The sequence below is a fragment of the Patagioenas fasciata genome, chromosome 28, assembly GCF_037038585.1.
Source record: "Patagioenas fasciata isolate bPatFas1 chromosome 28, bPatFas1.hap1, whole genome shotgun sequence".
Lineage (NCBI taxonomy): Eukaryota > Metazoa > Chordata > Aves > Columbiformes > Columbidae > Patagioenas > Patagioenas fasciata.
In genome coordinates, this window is record NC_092547.1 from 4,214,828 (window position 1) to 4,231,679 (window position 16,852).

At 50.3% G+C, this 16,852-nt stretch overlaps 1 protein-coding gene across 2 annotated transcripts; it reads left to right on the forward strand.

Annotated features, from left to right (window-relative positions):
* The first annotated feature begins 6,418 nt into the window (after positions 1-6,418).
* Positions 6,419-14,930, forward strand: RACGAP1 (Rac GTPase activating protein 1). Of its 2 annotated transcripts, none has more exons than XM_065859023.2 (17): positions 6,419-6,520; positions 7,859-7,947; positions 8,177-8,379; positions 8,717-8,853; positions 9,059-9,128; positions 9,348-9,401; positions 10,127-10,204; positions 10,339-10,456; positions 10,636-10,766; positions 10,984-11,148; positions 11,793-11,888; positions 12,114-12,312; positions 12,636-12,741; positions 12,941-13,073; positions 13,229-13,364; positions 13,619-13,727; positions 14,035-14,930. In XM_065859023.2, the coding sequence occupies exons 2-17, from the start codon at positions 7,863-7,865 to the stop codon at positions 14,108-14,110; spliced, it is 1,896 nt and encodes a 631-aa protein (XP_065715095.2). In that variant the 5' UTR covers positions 6,419-6,520; positions 7,859-7,862; the 3' UTR covers positions 14,111-14,930. The 2 variants fall into 2 exon arrangements, with proteins under 2 accessions (XP_065715095.2, XP_065715096.2); XM_065859024.2 differs by lacking the exon at positions 6,419-6,520 and adding an exon at positions 6,738-6,972.
* Positions 14,931-16,852: the final 1,922 nt, after the last annotated feature.

The following is a 16,852-nucleotide window of genomic DNA, read 5'->3' on the forward strand; positions in this document are numbered from 1 at the left end:
CAATCTCAGCAAAAGCCAAGCCAATAAGTGAGTTAATTACCAGCACGTTATGTGAGCGCTGGGGATTCCCAGGGGACGGTGGAGACGATGCCGCCCTTCGCTCGCCATCTGCAGCGGCGGGAGCTGCGGGAGCCGCAGGGGCCGGGGCCCTGGGGCCGCAGTGGGAGCTGAGCCGCCCTCCCTGGGGACGATTTGCCTGCAAAATCCCTCGGTGGAGCCACTCGGAGCTGCACAGATATTACTGAGGTCGTATCCATGCATATCCCTGCCGTTTTCCTGGCTCTGTCTCCCGAGGCGTATTCACCTGCAAAGGGCCAGGTATGATGCTCTCCACGAGACAGCTGTGGCTCCGACTGTGGAAATGTGAATATACCCAAGGGCAGAGCATCTTTCTGCCTTTTTTCTCACTGATGAGCAAAATTGGGAGAGAAAGACTAGCAGCTCCTAAACTCCCCGCTTTAACTGGGCTTGGAATGCGAGGGACCTTCCAGCCGAAATACCTGCCCGAGGCAGCGCGCTTGGCTCCGGCAGCCGGAGGACGCGGATGCGTGGTCTTGCCCTCCTTGGTGCTTCAGCTCTGCTCCCCGTAAGCTGAGCTAATAAAGTTTAGACTCGTTAAATCCGCAAACGGTTTCAAACCCGATTGCCACGGGCTGGCTTGCAGCTCCCGTCCACCCCTCCTCTCGTGTATCTGCCTGGGAGATAAGGACGGTGGAGGTTTAATTCCTCACTTGTGCATCGACTGCCAATTCTCCTGCCCGCTCACCCTTGATAAATATTGCACAACGATTTGGCTGCCAACGTGCTGGAGATAAAGGTCCAGTCCCGCCAGATCTCCTTCCTCTGCGCCTTTTGTCTCGTTCCGTGTCCAATTTGTTAAACAACCCACCTGCTGCAAGAGCGGCTCTGCGCGGCTCTGCTCCGGATTATTGCTAAACCTCGGGCTGAGCTCGCTCCTCGCTGAGCCCGGCCTTGGGTGGGATCAGAGGACTAAGAAAAAGCGCTGTCATTTCCAGGCCTTGAATTGTCATTGATTAAGGGATCGATAGCGGAGCTTGTCTTGGCTCAGCGCTCTGCTGGGCCTGGCAGGATCTCTGCTGGCACCATGCGGGTGCTGAGGTGCTGCCATGTCACCCGTGAGCCCAAACCAGGCTTTGGGGACGCTCCGCTGCAGGTGACATACAGTACAGAGAGCATCAGAGGCTCTGGCTGGGCTTAGCCCTGCTAAAAATCCTCTTTCCACCCCCGTGGCCAGGCTGGATAAGCAGAGTTTGGGGTGCCAAGAGAAGGGCAAGCGTTTGGGAGGCATCGCTGGGAGCTGAGCTGCATCTTGCCCACTCTTTAGGTCTGGCTTTGCTGGAATTGACTCAGAAACCCTCTAGGAGCTGAAAGCTGCTGCCGGACAGTGCGCAAATATCGTACGGGGAGCATAACACCCATGGGAGCTCCCCAGGGGTCGTGGCGATCCGGGGAGGATGCCCAGAGCTGGTGGTCTCGGTGAGACCATGCAGACAAAGGTCCCGATGCTGCAGCAGCGTGCGACATCGGTCCCACCCGAGCCTCACATTTCAGGGCTGCTGCAGGCGAGAGGACAAGCAGAGGCTATCGATTGGGGTGGGGAGGGGAAAGAGAGGGGGGAATGTTTCAGGAAACCTTATCGCTGCGTATAGATCTGGTTGGCGGCATCTGCTAGAGCTGATATCCCCCCTTTGCGACCTCTCGTGCAGCATCCTGAGTGTCATCTCTCTTATGAGAAGATCGAATTTAAAAAAGAGATGAGTGGTGCTCAGATGTGGGAGCGTTTGAGCTCAAATGCGGCGCGTAGGGCTGGTGTTCGCGCTGTCCTGCTGGGCGAGCAGCCGTCCCGAGCAGCTTCAGATGCTCTTTATCTTATAGGTCTCCGGATTCCCCAGTTTGGGGGTGGCTCTGACAACATGGTTTGATCACTATCACTTCTAAATCCATAAGAAATGTCATCTAAAGTGCAACAAATAACGTTCTTATTATCTGCTGGATTCTAATGCTACTCCCTGGAGATAACAAGCTGCAATTTTCCCCCTGGGCCATACAATAATCGCCCCAATTACTCCCAAGCAGTGGTTATTAAACTCAAGGCACTGCTTCCTTTTACAAAGCGAAAAATAATTAAGCAGGTGTCTATGTTCACTGTTTTGCTGGGGGTGACCGGGGTTATTTCTGCTTTGTTCTGGGAAAGAAACTCTCGGCGGCTCTGGAAAACCTCCATGGCTTTTCCGCTTGGCGTGGCACAGTTCTGTCAAGAACGGTACAGAGGAGCCGCCGGATGATCGACCAAATCAAATGCAGTTGGTGTCTGTTAATGCTGGGGTTGGTATCCCGGAGGATGTAACCTCTGTCCAGCTATAACATCAGCGGGATGGAGGGAGGGAGCGTGCTTAGCGGAGCTGGGATGTGATGGGCATACGAAATCGCGCACGAGGCCCTTGCGGAGGGTGATGTGCTGGTTTGGTTCCATTGAATCGCCGTTGCCCAGCTGCGTGCAGGACACTGGTGGCCGGTCCCAGCGCCGCTGTGACAGCGTCGTACCCCGGTTCCACCAGCTGCCGGGCAGAGGGATAACGGGGTACCGTCCCTTTCCCTCGTCCCGGGGCACACCTTGCGGAGACGGCGCCGCAGCTGAGGTTTGCGCCTTTCTGCCGTGTCTCTGGACGCACACGCGTGTTCCCTTCCCACGCAGAACCTGCTTCCGCACCCAACACGCGTGGGCTCGTTGGGCAGGAAACCTTCCAGTTTCTGTAGGAGAAGAGCCGTGAAAGCAAAGAGAGGGATGACCAGGCTGGAGGTGAGAGGCAGCGCTGGTGAATTATGCATGACGCGGGGAGCAGAGCCGTTATCTGCGCGGACAAAGGCCTGTGCCAAGCACCCGGCTCTCCGCTCTACCTGCACCTTCCTTTCGCCCGCCCGTTATCTCCGCTCCCAGCTTGTAATTCAGCCCAAATATCAGAGGAAGCTGGAAGATTAATTTTCTCTGTTTGCATGGCAAAGGAGAAGGGGATGCGCTCTCACTCCAGACTCCCAGCTGCTTAATCCACCGCTGAGGCCCGCCGAAGGAAAAAGGCAACGCATTTATCAGCGTTGGCAAGTTGCTGGCGCGGGGAGGGATGCTCGGATGCAGCGGCTGCGCTCGGCCCGGGGCTGCGCGCCGGCCCCCCCATGAGCAGGTCACGGGCTCTCACAGCAGGGCTCGGCGTGCTCGATGTGTCTGCAATTATAGGGGGGCACTGGAACACGCAAAACCTTCCCCCTCCCCTGGTATTAGGGCCCAAAGGAACGCATGGGGCTGGGGAGAGCCGTAGTCCTCCCTTTGGCACCGAGCGTGACCGGCGCGTCCTTCCAGCGCTGGAGCATTTGCGGCTGTGAGTTGGTCAAATATTTAAGAGATGACAACTGTATTAATACAAAAAAGTAGATAAAGATCCCTTGAGTTTAGAGCAGGAAACATCAGCTCAGCTCTTATTTTCCTGCCCTCTCTCTTAGCTTACTCCCCGACTCAAATGAAATCATAAATATCAGCCCACAAAGGTCCTTTGTCACCGCACGCAGCTCCCGGCGACAAGAGGTCGTTCATTAAAAGCCAGATGAAGGCAATAGAGACTCCCATTGTTTTTTAAGGAGTTCAGGGTGAGGCCGTGGCTTCTCTGCTGACATTAATGCACCGTCTCGCTATGAGGACGGACCGCGTGTTGCCGCAGACCGGTTTGGCTGACCCCATCCACGGGGATGCCCGGCACTGCCGGGGGAATCATCGCAGGTTCCCGCGGGTCACAGATGAACCCGGTTTGGAGCGGCCGCACAAACCCGGCTCCTTTTGTGCCCTCCTCGGCGATGCAATGGGAAATGATTGCAATGCTGAGCGATGGCTGAGGCCCCACAGCTCCCGCCCAGCGACATGAGCCTGATGCCATCTGCCGGCCTGCGGCACATTTATCCCCCAAAATGTCCAGCTGCCTCTGGCTGGACCCATCCTGCCCCCCTGCTCAGCCTCATGGGTACTTTCCTCATGCTACCGAACCATTCCTTTTTAAACCCATGCTGTGTGAACGCATCAAGAGAAATTCACCTAAGATAATTGTTTTCCCTTTCCCCCTAGCCCCTGGAAAAAGGTTGGCATCTTAAAGTTTCTAGTTCTGCTTTCTTTTTGCTTGAATGACTGCTCACGGAGACCATCGCGCTCTAACTGGTTTTGGATTAAAAGGAACTTTAATAAAGGCTTCCCCTGAGCACAAAGCTGCACAAATGGGTTTGCAATTCTGGAGTTAATTAGGCAGGAGCTGGGCAGAGACATTTGTGTTTGCAAAGCTCCACCACGAGATGAGGCTGGGAGGGAAAAGGTTTGTTATTGCCCCAAAACATCGAAGCACGGGGTCGCCAGCAAGCCCATCGGCATCGCCTTAAGCCAAAATTCCGGTGGCATCATGGGGTTCACAAGCACTGGTCGGGGAAGGAGGATCCGGTGGATGGAGGAGGCGAACGGGCTGAAGACCCAACGGAGCGAGACTGCGAGAGGAACCGGAGGAGAATTTCTGCTGCCTGAAAATGTGAAGCGCTTCCGCCAGTAATCGCCGGAATCATCAAATTAGCATAAATTCTATTAACGGTTTCCCAGATGAGACATTTCAAGGCTTCTGCCTCCCCTCCCCGACACAAACAAAAGAGAATATAATTACTTTGCAATAAAGCGGCTCCTGAAAAGGCCCTCAATCTTTATGCCTTTTCTTCTCCCTTGAAATAAAGCTATAGATGAAAGGTGCTTCTGACCTCTCTGCCATCACCGTGCATCAATCAGGAAGGAGGAAAGAACTCTACGAAGCATTTACAGACCAGGGTTGGGAGGGAGCAAGCGGCGTGCGCCAAGGGGTTCGGTCCATTTGCCGTGTCCGCGGGGTTTATTTTGGGCACCCCCTTTCCCGATGCCCTTTGAGCTTCTCCCATCACGTTTCAAAGGATTTGGACCTACAGCGTCTGAATGCGTATGGAAGAAACCTAATTTGCGCAACACCGAAAGCCGGTACCTAACACAGTGACAAGCACCATGGGGGCAATAATCTAAAATAATGCACCTTTTTATTGGCGTGAGATTGCGGGCGACGATTTAAAAGAGCGGAGAATTTGCTTATGAGCAAAAGCCTCCTTAACTCTCGAGAATGACACTAAAACAACTCGCCTGCCTATAAATATGATCTGCCAATAGAGACATCTTAGCTGTGAAGATTTAATTACAGACAGGAGCTGCGGGAGGCCCCGGGGCTGGCACCGAAACAGCTGAACCTCCTCGAAAATGGGTGCGCGAGGAGTGATGTGAAGGTACAAGAGGCTCTTGGCAGAGCCAGGTGTAACTGTCAGCCTTCGACTTGCTTCCCAAACTGGGGCAAATTGGGCTTTTTGGGTGTTTTTCTGTGCTCCAAGGTCAAATATCAAGGTCAGTGCTTTTCTTCTGCTTCACCATTCCCTGGGAGGATGAGCCGTGTCTCTTCCGGGCCTCAGTTCCCCTATAAAATGTAGATAATTTTGACTATCGTCCTCAAGGAAACCTCATTAATGTTTACTTTTCAGAGGACCTTGAGGCTTTTTACAATCTATTATGAATTAATTATTATTAATTAAGTTAAAGCAGACTATATAACCTAAATAAAGGAGTTCTGAAAAGCAGCTGAGTGTTCGCAATCTGCTTTACGAACCCTCTTCTCCACTTACCAATTTTAAGCATTTAGTTCCGCTTTCTAATTGCTAATAGCCATTCTTCAATTACCCGCTGTTTTGTTTCAGATTTAAAAGATTAAAACACATTGTTATTTTATGATTATGTGGCTTTGCTTCTTGTAATTGTTGGGTTTTGGTTTGTGTTTTATCGGTTTGCATATTAAACGTCTGCAAATGGAAGATTCGTAGGCGGCTTGCGATAGGGCTCTGCCTTTTGGCATGCAGGACGGATCGACGTTTCAGAGACAAAAATCAGTCGAGGCATCATATTTCTGAAACAAAACACTTAATAAACTGCTTCCTGGTGAAGTATCAATGCTCTATTAATAAATCAGCTATGGGTTGCATCCAGCACCTTGCGCAGGCCTTACAGAGCTCGGCAGAACTGGCGCTCGGGCCCACCGTAGCCTGTGCCAATGGCTTTGCTTAAAATCACAGCCGGGTTTTGGACTGTAAACAGCGTTTCCCCCCCAAAACAGCCGCTCTGGTGCCAATGGCCGCGCTCCGGCCCGTGGTTGCGGGGGTCTGGGCCTTGCCGGCGTCCCCGCCCGCTCTGTTGCTAAGCAACGCTCGTTGGAGCCGGCAACCAACAGTTGAGAGACCACGCCCTCAGCAGACATGGCGCCAGTTTGGCTTCAGCCGCCCGGCGAACGGAGCCAATGAGAGGCCGGGAGGGTGGAGAAGACGCTGGGATTGGCTGGGCGGCAGGGATTCAAACCGAAGTGCGGGGCGGTTGGGCCGGGCGGTTGCAGCCGGAGCTCGCGCCGGGCCGGCGGCCCAGGTGAGTGTGCGGGGGCGCTGAGGGAAAACGGCGGGTCCCGGTCGCTTCCCGGTCCCTCACCGGTCCTGGGCCTTTCCCCGAGTCCCGGTGTCCCATTCCGGGACTTCCCCGGGCCGCGGGGCCCTCTCCCCGGCCGCGGGGCGCTGCCCAGCCGGCGCCCTGGGCGGGCCCGGCGCCCGTTTCCTCAGAGGCCTTTCCTCGCTGCCCCCGGCAGCCGCGGGGCTCTGGGTGCCCCGGCCTCGTTCTTTCGCTCTCCCCGGCTTCTACCGCCGAGCTGGGCGCGGGGCGAAGGCTCGTGGGGCTGGTAATTAAGGCACGAAGCTGTTGAGGTGCTCTTTGCCATAAATTAATAGACTCCAAACAGCAGAAAAGGGCCTTTTAGTAGAGAGCTCTTCTGCACCTTGTAGTCTACGTATTGTAGAAATCCCCAAGACATCTCTGCGCCTGTAACTGTGAGTACTTTGAAGCTTTCCATGGCAATGCCTCAGCGTTCAGCGGGTGCCTTCCTGTGTCACCTCATCCAGGTGTTCCTGCTCCAACAGGGGGGTTGGACTGGGTGAGCTTTCGAGGTCCCTTCCAACCCCTGACATTCTGGGGTTCTGTGTTGTCCTCCTGGCACCTCTCCCAGCTTCATCAGCACCTGCTGCTGGTGCAGGGTCCTCAGCCCAGGCTGCCCCGTGTTCCCCAGCAATCTCTGCTATTAACGAAGCCATTTCTGTGTTGCTGAGCTGGAGCCTTTCCTCTTCGTTGCTTCTGTTTACGCCATTTTTGCTGCTGTTTGAGGAAAATGTGCTGAGTGTTGGAATTTTAACAGCTATTTGCGGTGGGAGCTGTAACTTGAAATGCAGCTAAATTTAAAACTATATTAAAATTCCCCGGAACGTTGCTTCTATTTTTATCTCACAAAGCTTTGAGAGCTTGCAGATTTTTGGTGGCCTATATAGTGCCAAGTTATTAGTAGACAGGGCACGAGCTGTGTTCTGCACCTTCCAGAAGGACAATGATTTGGGGTCCCCCATCTTGCCGTGAGTTCTGAGCCTCTCTATTAAACTGGAGGTTATTTGAAACAATGGTGGGGGAGCTGTACTGCTGTTCTCTGTGGCTCTGCTGGCTGTAAGCTGCGGAGGGGTGAAGAGCTTCATTCCCTAGGAAAGAATTTAAATCCGTATATCTCCGTAAACCATAACTGTTAATGCATCTTGGTTTGTTCAGCTTCTAAAACTCAAACCCCATTAATTCTGAAGCTAATTCTCTTTGCTTTGGGCTGGTAACGCGGTTTTCTGTCGGGAGGTGGGAAGAAAGGGCTGGGCTGTTTATTTAGCTCTGGTTTCTTGGCAGGAGGATGGAGACCTCGGTGCTGAACTTGAGGAGCCACTATGATCAACTTATGCGCCAGGCTGAAGTTTTAAGCGAAGGGAACCTATGCCGTAAGTTCTCTTTCTCAAGTGGGTTGTGCTGTGTTTGCTATGAAGTTCTAAGCACACAAACATTATTAGCTGTTATTGATGATTTATGGGTAATAAGACTGCTACAGGTAGCCGGATTTGAGGGGTTTTCCGTTGTCATATTAATAGATATCTACTGTCAGTGAAAGGAAGGCTGCTGCAACTCGTCTGTGTGCCTGGGCAGCCAAAGATGTTTGTGTTTTCTGTCCAGAGTTCATCCAGTTAGCCAAGAACTTTGAAGAGTACCGGAAAAAATGGCAGAAAACAGAGCACGAGCTTGTCAGGTACAAAGATCTTTTCATGAAAACGGAAGCTGAACGTAGCGCTTTGGATGTGAAGCTGAAACATGCTCGTAATCAAGTGGATGTGGAGATCAAACGAAGGCAAAAAGCTGAAATGGACTGTGAAAAGCTGGTGAGTAATTCCTTTCTTACCAGTGAGCTCTTTAGAGTGTGGAGACAAGGTGATTAAACTGCAGTGATCTGTGGAAAATAAGGACTGGTACTCACTGTAACGTTTTTACCGGGGAGGGAAAAACTTAACAACAAATTGGCTGCGTCCCTCATCGTAACGTCCTGCTTTGGTCTGGAAAAAGGCGACTGGTTGCTATTTGTATGGCTTTGCAGCCGCTAGCAGCCTATTGACATGACTTCTGAGAGCCTGTCTGTGTGGTATCTCGCACACTTCAGCTTGGTTCATAATGTAGTCAAACACAGTTTGTCCTGCTTCTGGTATTAATCTCCCTTCACAGGAGCGGCAAATACAACTGATTCGAGAGCTGCTCATGTGTGATGCGTCTGGGAGCATTCAGCTAAGCGAGGAACAGAAGTCTGCCCTCGCCTTCTTGAACAGGCCGCAGGCTTCTCTTGGCGGTACAGGCAACAAAAGGTAAGTGACATATGTCTGAGCAGCACAAGTGCCACATATCAATCCAGCCGCGTGCCTCTGTGATACACGCTGCACCCATATCGACAGAGTTTTAGGTTTTATTCCAGTTTGAAACGCAGCTTTTCTGAGTCAGTAAGATTGTTCTGGAACCGTGGCTGACTAAAAGCCAAACCAATACAAGTTTCCTTTAATCTTTGATTTTTAGGCTGTCTACAATAGATGAATCTGGCTCAATTCTGTCAGACATCAGCTTTGACAAGACCGATGAGTCACTGGTAATGTAACTCCAAGTTGTAAAGTTTTCCTCCCCTGTCAAGCCTTAGGGGTGTGGGTTAATCTCTGGAGACCCCTTGTGTTTAGATCGCTGTGGTGTTCAACTGGTAGAGCTGCTTTGCATTTCTCTGGTGCACTGTTGCCTAAAACGTAATGTAAGTCCTGGCCAGGGGCTGTGTGGTATTTACACAGAACTAACCGGCGTCGTGTATTTCCCACAGGACTGGGATTCCTCGGTGGTGAAAACTGTCAGGCTGAAAAGGAGAGAGAAGCGGGTATGTTCGGTTCTTCCCCCTCAAATAGATTCCATTGTTAGCCTTAGCTGACACAATGTCACCATCTGTCATCCTGCAGCCACCTCGAATGAGGTCTGAGCTGCGAATAGCGATCAAACTTCAGCTGGATGTGCTTCCGCTGTAATTCAGACCTGCTGTGTGGATTTAGATTGAAAGTTAATTCTGATGTTGTTGTTGTTTTCCTACTGACAATGACTGTGGAGTTCTGTGTATCTTGTTCTGTTATGGCCTAGAGTTTGCAAGAAAGCACTTTTGAAGGTTACTAACAGCTACTGGATTAGGGAAAATCATGTCAGAAGTGAATATTGTTTTCTGTTCTGTAAAGGAGCTTGGGCTTGTTCTCATCTGCTGCTAGTGTGCAGTATGCACAGGTGGGAAAGGACAGCCTGAAATCATCGCTAGCAAAGTCTGGGACTTGCTTAATTGCCTCTTTTTTCTTCTTTTTCGCCTTCTCCTTTCTTTCTTTTCTCTGAACCGGATTATGAGGCTGGCTAGGAAAATTATTTGAAAAAAGGAGTATGTTGAAGCCTCCTGATACTTCATGGCATCTTCAAGGTTGCCATGAAGAACAGGTACTGTGGAAGAACTTAACGCATCTGTGGTGTGTGCAGACAATTGGCCAGTCCTCCTAGTTACACTGAACCAGGACAACACCAAGTCAACAGCATACCTGCCACACAGACAAACGTAGTGTCTCTTTTCAGCGGTCTTCCAGGCAGTTCGTTGAAGGCCCACCAGGTCCTCAGAAGAAATCCAGATCAATCAGCTCCACAGTGGACCAGGTATGGTGGTTCCAGCTGGGTTTGCGTGGGTTTAAAGCGGTTGGTCATACCGCACACCTGTTTCTGGGGCCAACAAACTAGAAAAATCCCACATCATGTCGGTATTGCTGTCACCAACTGTGTGTTTGTTACAGGGCAATGAATCCATAGTAGCAAAGACAACTGTCATGGTCCCCAGTGACGGTGGCCCGATTGAAGCCATCTCTACTATCCAGACTGTGCCTTACGGTCTGAGCAGCCGAAGGAAGAGTGGTGGGTGTCGCATCTCCGCTTGTCCTAGTCCTGGAGCAACTACTCTATCCCAAAATGTTACACTGACCTCCCTCCAGGACCCCACAGCTGCCTGTGCTTTACAATGCACTTGCTTTGAAGCAAAGGTTATGTGGGGGGTGATTCCGTTTGGTCAACGCTTCTCCCCTTCTCTCTTTCAGGTCCTTTGCAGCCTTGGAGCAGCGAGTCGAGCTTGGGCAGCAAGGCGCTGGAGTCCAAAGCGGAGACTGATGGCTCTAGCACCCCGCAGAACAACGGGGGAGTGAGGCTGCATGACTTTGTTTCCAAGACGGTAGGTCTGCAGGCAGGAGGAACTTGAGCAAGCGTCTCCTTCCATTTTTAAACGTGTGGGATACCAAGAGGCTACTGGCCATGGTGTCTCAAGTCCATATTAACTGTTGCCTGCATGGATTGGGGAATGTATTATCCCATGTGGCTGGCCAATCTGAGTCCTGCTGAGTTACTACATTGCACTAATCTCTTCCCATCTATATCCTTTGAATCATTAGGTTATCAAGCCAGAATCATGCGTTCCATGTGGAAAAAGAGTAAAATTTGGGAAAATCTCCCTGAAGTGCAGAGATTGCCGTGTGGTCGCTCACCCGGAGTGTCGGGACCGCTGTCCTCTCCCCTGCATCCCCACCCTGACAGGGACTCCTGTCAGAATCGGCGAGGTGAGGCTGGAGGGTGAGCGTGGGGCTCGTATTTGGTTAGAGCTGGAGTGTGTTTAGGCTCCAACAAGTCTCCTTTCTACAGGAGAGCTCCTGTTGCTCAGAGCGGCCTAAAAAAACACCAATGAGCTTGTTAATGTATCATTTGAGAAGGGGGTTGGTGGGAATGCCCACCAAGGAGGGTGGTGAGTTGTGAACGTGGCAGCTCTGAGTGGCAGCTCACTGTGCTGATGGGCGTAGTGTCATTCTTGTAGCACAGAGGTTTTTGGCATCTTCTCCCAAGGAACAAGCAACAGGATGAGAGGAAACGTCCTCAGGTTGTGCCGGGGAGGTTGAGGTTGGATCTTGGGAACAATTTCTTCCCCAAAGGGCTGTGGGGCATTGAACAGGCTGCCCAGGGCAGTGCTGGAGTCACCATCCCTGGGGTTGAACGGACGGAGATGAGGTTCTCAGGGACATAAGGTAGTGCCAGGGGTGGGTTAACTCTTGGACTCCATGATTTTGAAGGTCTATTCCAACTAAACTGATTCTACGAATCTCTGGGCTGAGGAAGAGGAAAAAATGCTTGGTTTTTAATTCCCGAGAGAGTATTTTCCATGTCTTGAAGACTGAGCATCTTTTTTCTTATTTTCCCTTCTGTCTTTCAGGGGACCTTGATGGACTTTGTCCCTTCCACTCCTCCAATGATCCCTTCCATCATAGTGCACTGTGTTAATGAGATTGAGCAGCGAGGGCTGCGTGAGGTAAAAAGAAAACGAGGTGTGAAACTGTGCTAATGAAATGGGTTGCGGTGTTAGGGAAACAAATTGTTAACCTAAATATCTCTTATTTATGATGCGGATAGTGCTGTTAAGTGAGTGACTGTGAGTGAGCAACAGTGTCTGTGTGGAGAGAAAGTGGGAGCAGAAGAATGTCAGCGTTGTGCGCACAGTTGATGTTCTGCCACTAAGCAACGATTTCTGTTCCAGACGGGCCTTTACCGGATATCGGGCTGCGACAAGACAGTGAGGGAACTGAAGGAGAAGTTTCTTAGAGGAAAAACGATTCCTTTGCTCAGCAAAGTAGACGATGTCCACGCTATCTGCGGCCTTCTCAAGGACTTCCTGCGCAACCTCAAAGAACCTCTTCTCACTTTCCGGTTAAACAAGACTTTTATGGAAGCTGCAGGTAAGGAATTGTGAAATGACATCTCCAACCCTTTCCTTAGGCTTGATGGGCACAGGTTTAGCTGTCGTGTGTGCTCCATGGAACCCTTGCACTTGTGTTGATGATGTGTAATATGCTGAGAAAACCTCTCTTCGCTGTGCTGTTTTGGAAGAAAAAAAGACATAAATTCTATTACTTGGTGTCCTGGCAGGATACAAAAAATATTACAAAGGCATATGAAGTTTCTGGCTTCCTTTTTTGTCGCGCAGCCGTTGCTGTGAGGATAAAACTGCAGCTCTGCCTCTGGGACTATTTTTTGAGGCCTAAATGTTTCTTTTCCCCAGAAATCTCGGATGAAGACAACAGCATCGCTGCGATGTACCAAGCAGTTGGGGAACTTCCGCAGGCCAACAGGGACACCCTGGCTTTCCTCATGATCCACCTGCAGAGGTAGGTTCAAGTGGATCAGTAGTTCTGAAAGAGCGATGTTGCCACTGGTGCTGTCTCTAATTGGCTCTTGTTACTGGTTGTGAGCCCTAATTCTAGAGAAAACCTGCTTGTTCAGAGACTGAAATGGGTGTGGGATGGGAGAATTGTATGAGAAGTGAAGGGGAGCGGCTGCATTCTGTCTTAATTTCTTTTAATATAGGGTGGCTCAGAGCCCGGAGACTAAAATGGACATTACCAACTTGGCCAAGGTGTTTGGCCCCACAATAGTTGCCCATGCAGTACCTGATCCTGACCCTATGACACTCCTGCAAGACACTAAGCGGCAGCCCAAGGTAGGTCAGCAGAAAGGACGGACTGGAGTGAATATAATTCATTTGAATTCTTTAAAATGGGATATCAGAGGTAGCTGAGGCAGTGCCTGTCTGGTGTCAGTGCGTCAAAGCTGCGTGCTGGCTTGTGACATTGGCTACTTGCGGTGTCTCTGTAGGTAGTGGAGCGACTTCTGCTGCTACCGATGGATTACTGGAGCCAGCTGATGATGGTGGAGCAAGAAAACATTGACCCAGCGCATGTAATTGAGAACGTCAATGCCTACTCCACTCCGCAGACACCAGATGCTAAAGGTAACCCTGGGGTGCTTCTGTGCAACTGCTGCGTGAAAAATAATGACCCTCAATCAAAGCTGCTCGTGAGACTGTTGGAGTTGACCATCCCTGCATGTTTTATGGAGGAAGAGCGAAGAAATGCGTGCCAGAAAATACCAGATTTGTCTAGTGTATTTGACAGATGCTAGGGAATATCTAATGCTCATTGCATGGCAATGAAAACTTCAGCTGTCCTCATGTTGCTCGCTTCACTGCCTCTTTCTTTTTGACAGTGAGCATGCTTGGCCCCCTCACCACTCCGGAACACCAGCTCTGCAAGACACCATCGTCTAGTTCCCTGTCCCAGAGGGTCCGTGCTACCTTCAGCAAAACCACCCCCAGGTAAGCGCCCCTGGGTGCTATCAGAGGTATTGGGATGGCTGTGGGTGCTTTGGGTGTTCAACGAGAACTAAAAATAGACATTTGGACCCAGTTCTGGGACTGGCCTGGGTTTACTACTCCATCAGCTCTCCCTCAGTCAGCGCTGTAGTAACAGTGCGTAATGATTAGTGCGCATCATCTTATGGTAGGCAGAGGAACGCTTTGGGATGTGGGTAAAATTTGAGTGAATGACCCCTGGGAAAGGAAAAATGTTACATCTCTGTATCCTAAATCCAAACCCGATGTTTTTCTACTTCTTTTGAACTAGATTTGGGAGCAAAAGCAAATCAACAACCCAGCTTGGGCATCAGGGCAACTTCTTTTCCTCTCCTCTGCTGAAGTGACGTGGACCTGGGCGTTAGTGCCGTCCCAGCGTTTGCACACCGATATGCATGAGTACAATAAGCGCAAGTCCTCACCGCGGCCCTCGGCAGCTTATGTAATATGATTTTTTTCCTTTTATCTTTCAGCTTAACTGAGACTTTTAATGGGATTTTATCGTGCAATGTATTTTTATTAACTAATGCTGTGCTGTATTTAGTATTGGTGAAGAAAGTAACTAGCAGGGTGTGTTTTAAGCGTTAATTAAATCTGCTAGAGGAACTCATTGCCACTTTTCCATAGCATCCAGTCCTCTAGCCATATGAAGTGGAACGGTCGTACAGGGGTCATATGTAGTTTTAGTTCTTGTTTTTTGAAACTCCACATTGGGTGTCACTGCAGCGTGAAAACCGATAGAACTTTGTCCGAATCCAGTCGTCCCAACAGCGCACAGGTCTGTAATTCTGGACCGGGGCTGTGGTCGTGCAGCCCTCAGTCCTGAGGATGGCAGTGTGGCATTTCTCTGATGGGCTAACGATGCTCTGCTTAACGAACTGCCGGAGCGACTGTGGCTTTTTCTAAAGAAACAATTCCTGATCCTTGTTTACAAGGGGAAAATTTTGTAGAGGAGTGTCTGTAGATGCAAACCCAGATGATTCCTGGGTTGGCTAAATGAGTTACTAGTGCTGCTCACACTGGTGAGGGGAATGAGGGTGGTTTAATAACACCCTTGCTTTTGGGAGCCCCTGTTTTCCCACATCGGGATGTGTAACCTTGCCTAGTGCTGCGTGAAAAGACTTGTGGAACATGTACTGAAGTTTATAAAGTGGCTGTTTTTACTGAGCTTTGGAATACTGTCCTAATCTGTGCGGTTTGGTAAATCATTACGTTCTGTGTGATTCTGTACTCTGGCTAACGCTTCTTTGCGCATGCTGTGGAGTTTTAAGCAGCACCTGTTGCGGGACGCTGTGGTGCTGTGATGGGTTTGCTGAGGGACATCTGCCTTGGTCCCCATGGCTCCAGGTGGGGTTTGGGGACACCCTGGCAAGGCACCGGCACCTGCTGGGCACAGCGGTAGCCCTACCAGTGCTTGGGAACACGGCTGTGATGCTGGGGTGGGTGTGTATGCCCACCCATGCCCGCAGGGAAGTTCCACTGAGTAGAATCATAGTATTCTTTTGGTTGGAAGAGCCCCTCAGGATCGAGTCCAAAAGTAGACGGGACACACCAGAGATAAAGCCAGACCTAACGTGAGCCTGGGGGAATGGGCAATGAAAACTGAAGAAAGGGTTTATCTCTGGTGATTCACACTCTGGTTGCCTTAGGCTGCGAAGAGATGCCAGTTGTCGCACAGGAGAAATAATTTGGAAAAGAATTTTGAAGTAGTTATTGATCAAAGAATATTAAAAACCTCAGTTTGGCCCCAGAAACAGGGCTGAGTATGTTGTTGTAGTGATTCCTCTGAAGTAGGTACCAGTGCAGGAAAGCAAACCCTCTGTTCAGTGTGTTCAGGCAGGGACAAGCACGCACACGCTTCAAAGGATTAATGCGGATATAATCACATCTATATGCTCCTTAATCGGCAGCGAGCTCTTGCTACATTTGCATTTAATGCAATTGGACAGGCCAATTGCTTCGCCCTCAGCGAGACCCCTCAGCAGTCAGGGATCTCATGGAGGAAGCCACCTTCTTATTGGTTGCGAAGGACAGAATTCTGATAATTGAAGAGAGTTAATTTCTCGTGCAGCACTTAGTTCTGATCCACAGCAACTCTAAGGTGGGAGCGTGGTGCGGAGCGATGGCTCGAGCTGCGTCTTCCACCGGGCAGATCAGAGTCTGTCATTTATAGACAGATACATTAAATAGAGAGACCGCTTCCTTCTCTCTGAGTAATCAATTTGTCTCGAGGGAAACGAAACTGAGAAAAGCGGAAACGAGGAAAAGAAGGTGTCCTGCTCTCCCTGTCTTGAGCTGCTTCACAAAATGGGGCTGGGATCTGGATGAATGAGAAGAGAAACAGTGCTCTGAGCAGCAGGATCTGAGCTCAGCCCTGGAGTGCTGCTTGATCTGCACCTCAGCCTGGCACTTTCTAAGAAGGAGGAGAATGTAAATCCTGAGTAAAAGCCCCCGTAGGACTCTGGCACTGGGACCATCAACTGGATTTCATCTGGGTGTGTCCTGACCTGCCTGGAACTTCCCTGTGCTTTGTTCAGCTTGTTTACCTGTAACACAACTGCCTAGCAACAAGGTGGCTGTTACCTAATCGATTTCCAGTATATTAAAATTTAAATTTGCATAGTTTTGCGTAACTGAGGGCCAGTGGCTGCGCCTCATCAGGGATGGATGACTGGTCATTGGAGGACACAGGTGACAGAAAAAACAGAGGTAAAACATAAATGTATATCTGGATGTAACATGGAATTGCAACTCTGTGAAGAAAGATTCAAGTATAGGAAGCAAGAGAAAAGACATTAAAAAATAACCCAAAATAGACCCTAAACTGAAGAGGAAGAAACCATCAATCTTATCATATTTCTCCCGGTGAAGAAGAAAAAGCCCAGCCCTATGATTTCCCCCCTCAGGATGCTAAGGAAGGAGTGAGCATACTTCTGTCTATTTTATCTTTTTCCCTATTAATAAAGACCTTTACTAGAAGTGGAGTAAGCTGGATATTAGTTTCTAGCGCTGCTGTAACCAGATGGCTGTAAGTGATCGCTTGTTCAACTTCACTCCCAAGTTCTCCACCTCCTCCCCACAAGTGCTGC

Coding starts and splice junctions, on each gene's coding strand:
- RACGAP1 (XM_065859023.2), top strand. CDS start 7,863: ATGGAGACCTCGGTGCTGAACTTGAGGAGCCACTATGATCAACTTATG. Junction 11,889..12,113: donor AGCAGCGAGGGCTGCGTGAG/GTAAAAAGAAAA, acceptor TTTCTGTTCCAG/ACGGGCCTTTACCGGATATC. Junction 12,313..12,635: donor GACTTTTATGGAAGCTGCAG/GTAAGGAATTGT, acceptor TCTTTTCCCCAG/AAATCTCGGATGAAGACAAC.